The sequence below is a fragment of the Lactuca sativa genome, chromosome 3 (assembly GCF_002870075.4).
Source record: "Lactuca sativa cultivar Salinas chromosome 3, Lsat_Salinas_v11, whole genome shotgun sequence".
In the NCBI taxonomy this organism is placed as follows: domain Eukaryota; kingdom Viridiplantae; phylum Streptophyta; class Magnoliopsida; order Asterales; family Asteraceae; genus Lactuca; species Lactuca sativa.
Genome location: NC_056625.2, coordinates 57,766,588 through 57,775,985, shown reverse-complemented (window position 1 = coordinate 57,775,985; position 9,398 = coordinate 57,766,588). Strand labels below are relative to the sequence as shown.

The 9,398-nt window shown below is 35.1% G+C and overlaps 1 protein-coding gene across 1 annotated transcript; it reads left to right on the top strand.

Annotated features, from left to right (window-relative positions):
• The first annotated feature begins 527 nt into the window (after nucleotides 1–527).
• LOC111890092 (G-type lectin S-receptor-like serine/threonine-protein kinase At4g03230) lies at nucleotides 528–4,240 on the top strand. The gene is made up of 7 exons (XM_023886245.3): nucleotides 528–1,960; nucleotides 2,059–2,136; nucleotides 2,300–2,508; nucleotides 2,599–2,809; nucleotides 2,908–3,145; nucleotides 3,488–3,638; nucleotides 3,710–4,240. Exons 1-7 carry the CDS (start codon nucleotides 607–609, stop codon nucleotides 4,007–4,009), a joined length of 2,541 nt encoding a protein of 846 aa, XP_023742013.1. The 5' UTR covers nucleotides 528–606; the 3' UTR covers nucleotides 4,010–4,240.
• The last annotated feature ends 5,158 nt before the right edge of the window (nucleotides 4,241–9,398 follow it).

Here is a 9,398-nt window from a genome sequence, read left to right as displayed (position 1 = left end):
TATACTACATAGATCTCACAACTAGTTATATGTATATACAACCTTACATGTACGAAAAGGAATATGTAATAAATTTGGAAACAGATTTTATAACAAAAAAAATAATTTCTAAATATGAAAATATATATATATATATATATATATATATATATATATATATATATATATATATATTAAAAGTTGAATGCGCATAAAAAATAAAGATATAAAAACATAAAAACTATAAAAACAACCATTTATAATAACACATGTAAAAAAAATAATAATAATAATAATCTAAAAAACAAATACAATTCTAAACAAAATTAATATTTTACATTCGGATTCGTCATTATGTTAAAATGATTTTGTAAAAAAAAAATTGTAAAACAATTGTGTAATGGTTAAATATCATGTGAAATGAACGTTGAAAATGTAATGATTTAATAATGCATGATGTTGAAAAATGTAAATGTTATATGATGCTAATGTGTTGACGAAGAAGACTGGGTCAACGAAACACAATGGGGAGACCGAAAATAACAGTTATATGGTTGAACTTTGGGTACTTACCTTGTTATGCTTATGTTTGTCCAAGTATGCTGTTCATAATTTGTAGTAATCAGCATGATTGTAAAAGCTTCTTTTTTCTTTTTCTTTTTGTATTTGTTTTCCATTCCTTCTCTGTCATCAGGAGCTAACAATATTTTAGCTGTGGATCAATCTCTCACTGGGAACCAGACCCTTATCTCTAATGCTGGAAATTACGAAATGGGTTTCTTTAAACCAGGTCAGTCTCCCAACTATTACATAGGAATTTGGTACAAGAACATCAGAACAACTTCTGAAACTGTAGTCTGGGTAGCAAATAGAGAGACACCCATCTCCGATGCATTCTCTTCTAAATTACAAATTGTCAATGCTAACTTAGTGCTCTTAAACGAGTCAAACACCCAAATTTGGTCTACAAATATAACCCCTACACCTACACCCACAACATCTGCATTATCAGTAGTTCTTCTTGATGATGGTAATTTAGTTTTGAGATATAATTCAAGTTCAAGTTCAACCACACCAATTTGGCAAAGTTTTGATCATCCAACCCATACTATCTTGCCTGGTGGTAAGTTGGGATACAACAAGCGTACAAACACAAACCAGATTCTTACTTCATGGAAAAGCACAGAAGATCCTGCAATGGGTCCTTTTTCTTTAGAGTTTGACCAAAATGAGAATCAATTAGTACTTAAGTGGAATAGGTCCCAACAGTATTGGGCTAGTGGATCTTGGAATGGTGAATTCTTTAGCTCCATACCTGAAATGAGATCATCAAAGAGTATCGATAACTTCAGCTACGTTGACAATGAAAACGAGAGTTATTTTACATATTCTTTATATAATCCATCAATTATTTCAAGATTCGTCATGGACGTCTCAGGACAGATTCAACAGCTGTCATACCTTGGAGTTACAGCACAGTGGAATTTGTTTTGGTCTCAACCTAGAATGCAGTGTGAGGTCTATGCTTTGTGTGGGGCTTTTGGTAGTTGCAGGCAGAACGAATTTCCATTCTGTAATTGCTTGAGTGGCTTCAAGCCAAGATCAGAGAGAGATTGGAATCAGAGTGATTTCTCTGGTGGGTGTGTGAGAAAAATAGAACTTAATTGTAGTGTTAAGGATGAAAAACCTGGCTTCATTGTAGGTTATCTCCCAGTTAAATCGGTTTCCAAATTTCTGGAAACAGGAACTCCAAAGGATGAAGCGGCATGCCAAAGATCTTGCTTGGATGACTGCAGTTGTGACGCATATGGGGTTATCGACAATAAATGTCTACTTTTGAACACTGAGAATTTGAATAATATATCAAGTTTCTTTCTTTCGGTAGATCCTAATAATCTGACATTTCCATTAAAAATCAAAGTTTCTGCCTCCGATCTTGCTAACAATACTGCAAAAATCAATACCAAATTCCTAGTAGCAGGTGATTTTTTTTTTTTTTTTTTTGACCCTTGCAGACCATAAAATATAAAACGGTCTTTAATCACTTTTGAAAAAACTTCATTTTTTTTTTTATCCCAGGAATCGTTTCAGGGTTTTGTGGTCTTGTGTTTCTTTGTAGCATTGGTATTATATTCTACAGAAGGGTGAAAAGAAAAGGTAAATGCAGAATGCTACGCTTCTTTCTCTTTAACTCTGTTTATTTCTTTTAAAATATTATAATCATTTTATCTTGACGTTCAAGTATGGTAATAATAGCTAAGGGTTTAAAACAAATGTAGCATGTTTTGTCTTGTTTACTTGATTTTAATTAATGTATCAGGAAGCAGAGATAATGGGGGGAATTTTGAACTTGAGTTTCAAAACAATGGAAGAAATGTTAGATATTTGGTAGATCCAGGGATATTGAGTGCAGAAGAAAGAAAAGGAATTGATGTGCCTTTCATTCAATTCAAAACCATTTTATCTGCCACCGACAATTTTTCACTTGCAAATAAACTTGGTCAAGGGGGATTTGGGCCTGTTTACAAGGTAACAACTCTTTATATTAGCTTGTTATCAAATTATACTTATATTGGTGAAAGATTGCTCTAATTTGAAAATGCGAATTAATTATATTAGGGAATGCTTCCTGGAGTTGGTGAAGTGGCAGTGAAAAGGTTGGCTAGCCAATCAGGACAAGGGCTTAAGGAATTTAAAAATGAAGTTGTCTTGATTGGCAAACTTCAACATCGTAATCTTGTTAAGCTCTTGGGATACAGCATGAAAGATCATGAAATGATACTACTTTATGAATACATGCCTAATAAAAGCTTGGATCGTTTCATATTTGGTTGGTTTCATGTGTATCTTCTCAATCTCTTATTATAATCTGTGAAGAACTTCAACTTTGAAATCTAAAATCCTGGGATTTGATGGGATTTTTGGCAGATAGGACGCTTTCTGTGTGTCTTGATTGGGATTTACGGTTTGATGTCATCATGGGGATTGCTCGAGGACTTTTGTATCTTCACCAAGATTCACGGTTGAGGATTATTCATAGAGATTTGAAAGCAAGCAATGTGTTATTAGATGAAGATATGAATCCCAAGATTTCAGACTTTGGCTTGGCAAAGATAGTTAAAGGCCGAGAAACCGAAGATAATACCACTAGAGTTGTTGGAACCTAGTAAGTACTAATCTAAATCCTATGTTCAAATCTAATAACAAATTTTATGTAATTCTAGGTAGTGTTTGTGGTACAATGGAATCGGAGAAGGAATTAAAATTTTCAGTTAGTTGGAATGAAAAGAAAAAAAAATGCTCGGTTTGTCTGACGGATTGGATTGGAAGAATAAAATATTGGTGTAGGAAACCCTTTTTGAATACATCTTTAATACAAGATTAAACAATTAAATTACAATATTATCTTTATAGATAACAAAATAATATTATTTTTATTATAATCTTATTTGGGTTTTGATTATTTTTATTATGTTTAATATTTTCTTGATGAGTTTTTATTACACAGCGGTTATATGTCTCCCGAATACGCATTAGATGGATTGTTTTCGGTAAAATCCGATGTTTTTAGCTTTGGAGTAGTTTTACTAGAGATTATTAGTGGGAAAAGAAACACAGGTTATTATCATAATCAACAAGCCTTTAGCCTTATATCCTATGTGAGTTTTTTTAAACCCGTATCTTCTGTTTGTCATATTTTTTTATAAAACTAATTTTGGATGCATTTCAGGCGTGGGGTTTGTGGAAAGCAAAAAGGCCACTTGAATTAGTAGATCTTGCATTAGTAGAATCATGCAACTCGATTGAAGTGTTGAGATGTATGATTGTTGGGCTATTGTGCATACAAGAAGACCCTGGAGATCGGCCAACAATGGTAAATGTGGTTTTAATGTTGGGGATGGATATTGAGAGCCTACCGGATCCTAAAGAACCAGCTTTTGTGTCAAAAAAAAGTATTAATAGGTTGCCATCATCTTCTAGTAAGTCGGAAATTAATCAGTTGACTATTACTCAAGAAGAAGGCCGGTAAGAAATGGAATCTTGTCCATTTTTTTGTTTTATAGAATAAAAAATCAAATGTAAATTGTAAAAAATTAGAACTTATAAATGATGTTAGAGTTGAGCACGGTTCGGTCCGGCTCAGTTTTAGATTAAGGGCGTGTTCCACAAAACTAGTTGGTAGCGGGTAGCATTTTGTTAAACGTTACGTGAGATAACTTTTGGATTTGAAGTGTTTTGTTTAAACTAAAAACTTCTAGTGTCAAACGATGTTTATTATTTAAAATGGAGCGTTTTATCAAACGCTAGAAGCTAGAAGTTCTCAAACGCTACAAACTAGAAGTTCTCAAATGCTTATTTCCAAACACACCCTAGCTAAAAGCAAAATAGAACCGAAGTTTGGGTTTTTTTTGTTTTGTTTTTATTTTTATGTTATGAGTTTTATTAACCATGTTAATAAAATTTAACAAATTTAACACACACACACACACACACACACACACACACACACATATATATATATATATATATATATAAATGGGGTTGATTTATTACGATAACTTAACAATTTGTGAAAACTTGAGAACTAAGCGTCCGCAGTCATATGGACTACGGATATAGATATAACTGAGGATTCATATATATGCATGCATGCATGTTTTATGAGAATATTTTTCAAAAAAATCGTCAAATCTTTTTTTGGCTCTAGATATAGCTTAGACGTTGCATTTCGTTATTATTTGTTGTTTTGATTTTGACAAATAATGAGCAGGTTAGGAGTGTTCAACTTCTCGCAAATTTTTTAGTTCTCAGAAGAACTTTCTTCAATTTCTCCCCTCTTTCTCTGTGTGTGTGTGTGTAACATTCAAATTTCTAAACCAAATTTTTCATTTTTAAGTTCATATAAAAACATTGTTCATAAAAAAACCATCTCAAGAAAATCACAAATGTCTAATACAGATCATCATTAAAATTTCAGATTGTTCCAAAATATCTAGAATCATAAACTACAGGGGGATGTGTACAATCATAAACCAAAGTCTCAGCACACACATTAACACATATCACAGTTGAATGTGTACAGTCATAGCACATAGACCCAGCTGGTCATCACACACACACACATTATATATATATATATATATATATATATATATATATATATATATATATATATATATATATATATATATATATATACATTCTACCATACATGTAAGAATAGTGAGGAGACTCACCTTGCACAGATGACTAATAGAACTCACACCCGAACTACCGGAACTAAACTCCGCCTAACAATTACATCAATTAACCCTAATTAATAATTAAGGTAAGTTCCCATACTCGACTAGTCCCAAGCCAAGTCCAATCCACGTTTAGGGCAAAGGACCATTTTGCCCCTTCCAAACCCCACAAACCATCATAAATCCACCTAAGGCACAATTGGTCAAAAAGTAAACGAAAGTCAAAGGTCGGCACTCTGACCATTACGTGCGGCGTACTCAGCTTTACGATGGGCGAAGAGTGCAAGGTAGGAAATGATCGAGTTCGCAACTAGCTACGTTGGGCGTAGCCAGAGTTACACACGGTGTACATGGCTTATCCTAAAAATCACTTTTTAATGTCTTAATCATTAAGACACTTTACCTAATCCTTGATCTGGCTCTAAAAGGTATCCTAATCCATAAATTCTCTGATTTTATGCCTTTTCATGGCTAAAGAGAGCTTAATCCCAAAACCCTAACATTTCACTTCACCAAAAACTCCATAACTCATGCATAGACAAAAGGAAAGGGCCAAGCTAGCATTTTTATGACTCTATGCACCCTAAAACGTCTGAAAGGACAACTCATATGCTATGGAGTATTCCATATTATCAAAGATCAAGGTTTTGGAACAAAATGAACATAAATCTAAGCTTAAACAATATCTAACAAAACAAGCTCTAAGGTATGAACTTTATACCTTCAAAAGATGAACAAGGAGATAAAGATTCTGGATCCAAAAGCTTGAATGCAACACCGCTTCTATAGTGATCTTCCTTCACTACCAAAAACACTCAAAAATCACTCACAAACTTGAAATCTCACTCACAAGGGCTAGGGTTTCGATTTTAGGGTTTAGAGGAATAGAGGTTGGTCATAAGAATGTCTAAAGAGGATTAAGATTCTTAAATAGGGGACACGACCTAAAAATTTAGGGTTAAAGAGTTATACGAGTACGCCCGACATACTCATGTGTACGTCCAACATACTCCTCCTCTACGACTCTAATATTAACTTACGCCCGACGTACAAACCTTGTACGCCCAGAATAAGATGCTTAATTGCAAATAAATTAAAATACTAAGGGTTAAAATGGAAATAACTAGCAACATGTGTTATAATTCTCTTCCACTAGAATCATATTTCGTCCTCGAACTCAGTCTCTGCAAACATATCAGGGTAATGCTCACGCATCTCATCCTCGGGCTCCCAATTCCGCTCCAAACATTTTCGTTGTTGCCATTGAACTTTAACCAAGTTCACTAACTTGTTCCTCAAGGCCTTCACTTTCCTATCCAGAATTATCATCGGTCTCTCCATGTAATTCAGACGACTATCGATCTAAATGTCCTCCAAAGGGACCACAGTTGTGTTACTGACCACACATTTCCTCAACTTGGAAACATGGAAGGTGTCATGAAACTGGTCCAACTCCTCAGGCAGCTCTAACCTCTAGACCACCTTGCTTACTTAGGTAATCACTATGAAAGGGCCAATAAACTCGGGGGGCCAACTTGCCCCGCTTCCTAAATTGGATAACACCATTCCAAGGTGATACCTTCAGAAGCACCAAATCTCCAACCTGAAACTCCAACTCAAAGTGGCGTCTGTCCGTGTAACTCTTCTGGCGGCTCTACGCCATCAGCAACCTCTGTTTGACCTGTTGGATAAGCTCCATCATCTTGAGCACTATCTCAATGCTCCCCATGACTTACTGCCTAACCTATCCCCAACAGATAGGATTCCGACACTTCCTCCCATATAAGAGCTCGAAAGGAGGCATGTCAATGCTAGCATGATGGTTGTTGTTGTAAGAAAACTCGGTCAAAGGAAGGTAAGAGTTCCAACTCCCACCAAAATCAATGATGCAGGCTAGCAACATATCCTCAAGCGTCTGAATAATCCTGTAACATCTCGAAAATTATAGGGTAAAAAAATCATTTTTTATATATATTCAAACGTTCATTTATCCATTATTCAAACATTTAAAAGTATTTCGGAATAAAACAATTATCAGGTACAATCCCAAAATCACTAATTGCGGAAAACACGGGTGTGTGCGTTGCGATATATCTGGGCCCTTACCTTTTTGAAATGGAAGTAGCTAAAACCATAAACCACAAACTATAAGCACGAAGCTTAGTGAGTTCCCCAAAATACCGCATACCATACAAAACATACGAACCACACAAATCATACATACAATAGGAGGTGCTATGTGCCAACCATAGTCTTGTCATTATGCCACGAGCCGTATGATGGTCTTTCTTGCCAGTTCGGGGTCTAAAACCCTGAGTGTTACAAGCAAGTGCCAGGAGCCACCTCCTGGTCTTCCATGCAAGCATCACAAAGACAGTTAGCATATAATCTACAACTACTTATCTAATTAACTTCTAAAGTTCAAACTCTGGTCTTACATACAGTTTGTCTAGAGCCACCTCTTGGTCTTTCATACAAATACCAAGGGCCACCCCCTGGTCTTCCTATTATACATAAACCAAATGGTCCGATATTGGTGCCTTCGACCCATAGTACAGTAAGGAGACTCACCTCGACAGTTGAACCCACGAATAAACCTCTGACTGTTGATCCGCTAGAATCCCCACGCTATCAAACAAATAACACCCAATTAACAATTGGGTTCCAAACCAAAGCCAATAATCCATATATGTGGTAAAAATACCATTTTACACCTCACCTAGTTTGGTCCAAGACTAAGACCTAAACTCCCAATCACAAACCAATAATCATCCAAAGCCCACTTATGGCCTAATTTTCCAAATTGGAAACCCTTACATGGGCCTTACCTTAAACCCTTAAAACTTTTCCTAATCCAAAACATATATTCTCAGCTGGTCCAACAAAGCCCCAAGCAATTAAGCACACACTGGAGCCCATACATACAAAGCCTATTTAAAACGAGTATGCGGGGTCTACAAGCACATATGCACAGCGTACTCACTTGGACGCTTATACGCTAAGCGTACCTGCTTATACGCCCAACGTACTCACCCTTAATCAGCCCAAACTCAATGTCACTTAATCCATTAAGACAAAGCTTTCAAAACACCGATCTGGCCTCCTTAAGCTGGATTATCACGTAAAGTTGCCAACTTTACGTCCATACATGACTAAATGAATGTAACGCCTGCAGATTCGGGCTAGTCAATTTAGAGACAATGAGCGTCAAAAATGACTTTTTGATGGAACTTTATTTAGAAGGAATAATCTTAACCAAGTTATAGTATATGTCACAATGGTTTTGTACATATAAAGAACGCCGAAATCCGAGTTATAACGAAAAAGTTATGACCCATCGAAGTTTTACGGCAAAACCGGCACGACAACGGAAATCATAAAAAGTGAATTTACGATAAAATACTTTATAGATTTAGCGATCTAAATGAAAGTCGTAGTATATGTTAAACCGAGAGTGTTCATATAAAGAACGTCCAAATCTGACTTCATATGAGGAAGTTATGATTTTTCTAAGATTTAGCATAGCAGTGCACAACCCGAAATTCAAATTTTAGATCGGTCGATTTTTAACCAAAAAAGTCTAAACAAGAAATGAAGATATCATTAATAGGAGTTCAACAATAAAAATACAGTCGAAAACGGAGCTCGTATGCGAAAGATATGGACGAAACTTAGTCCCTACTTTAGAGAACCGGGTTGTGTTTCAAATTTAGAGAACCCGGTTGTGTTTTAAAAACCGAGTCACAAAACCCTACAGCTAAAAGCCCCGATTGTTTTAAGAGAAACCGAGTTCTTTAAGTATACTATAAAACCCGATTTTTTGCTTGAAGTCAGCTGATATGGTACTCTCCTTTATCAAACTTGGTTTCTACATAATATAGCGCGGTTTTTTCAGAAACCGGGTCCTATTAAGCAAGTCTTATGTACTTTTTCGTAGTAGTGTCATCATTTCATTTATATTTATTTCAAAATTTTACTTTAAAAAATATTTAATGTTTACACCTTATATTTAATTTTTTTTTAATCAACTCGTATAGTAGACGGGTCTCACACATAGTACTTAATTCGGTTATTAACATATAAAATCTAATCTAATCTTATTAAATCAACAAACTATCTTGGAGTTAAAATTTAATCAATATTATTTATAATTTATCTCACAGTATATCCCACATA

Excerpts from the sequence above, each read along its gene's own strand:
- LOC111890092 (XM_023886245.3), top strand. The coding sequence starts at position 607 with ATGATTGTAAAAGCTTCTTTTTTCTTTTTCTTTTTGTATTTGTTTTCC. Across the intron at positions 1,961-2,058 it reads TACCAAATTCCTAGTAGCAG|GAATCGTTTCAGGGTTTTGT; the intron begins GTGATTTTTTTT and ends TTTTTATCCCAG. Across the intron at positions 3,639-3,709 it reads CCTTTAGCCTTATATCCTAT|GCGTGGGGTTTGTGGAAAGC; the intron begins GTGAGTTTTTTT and ends GATGCATTTCAG.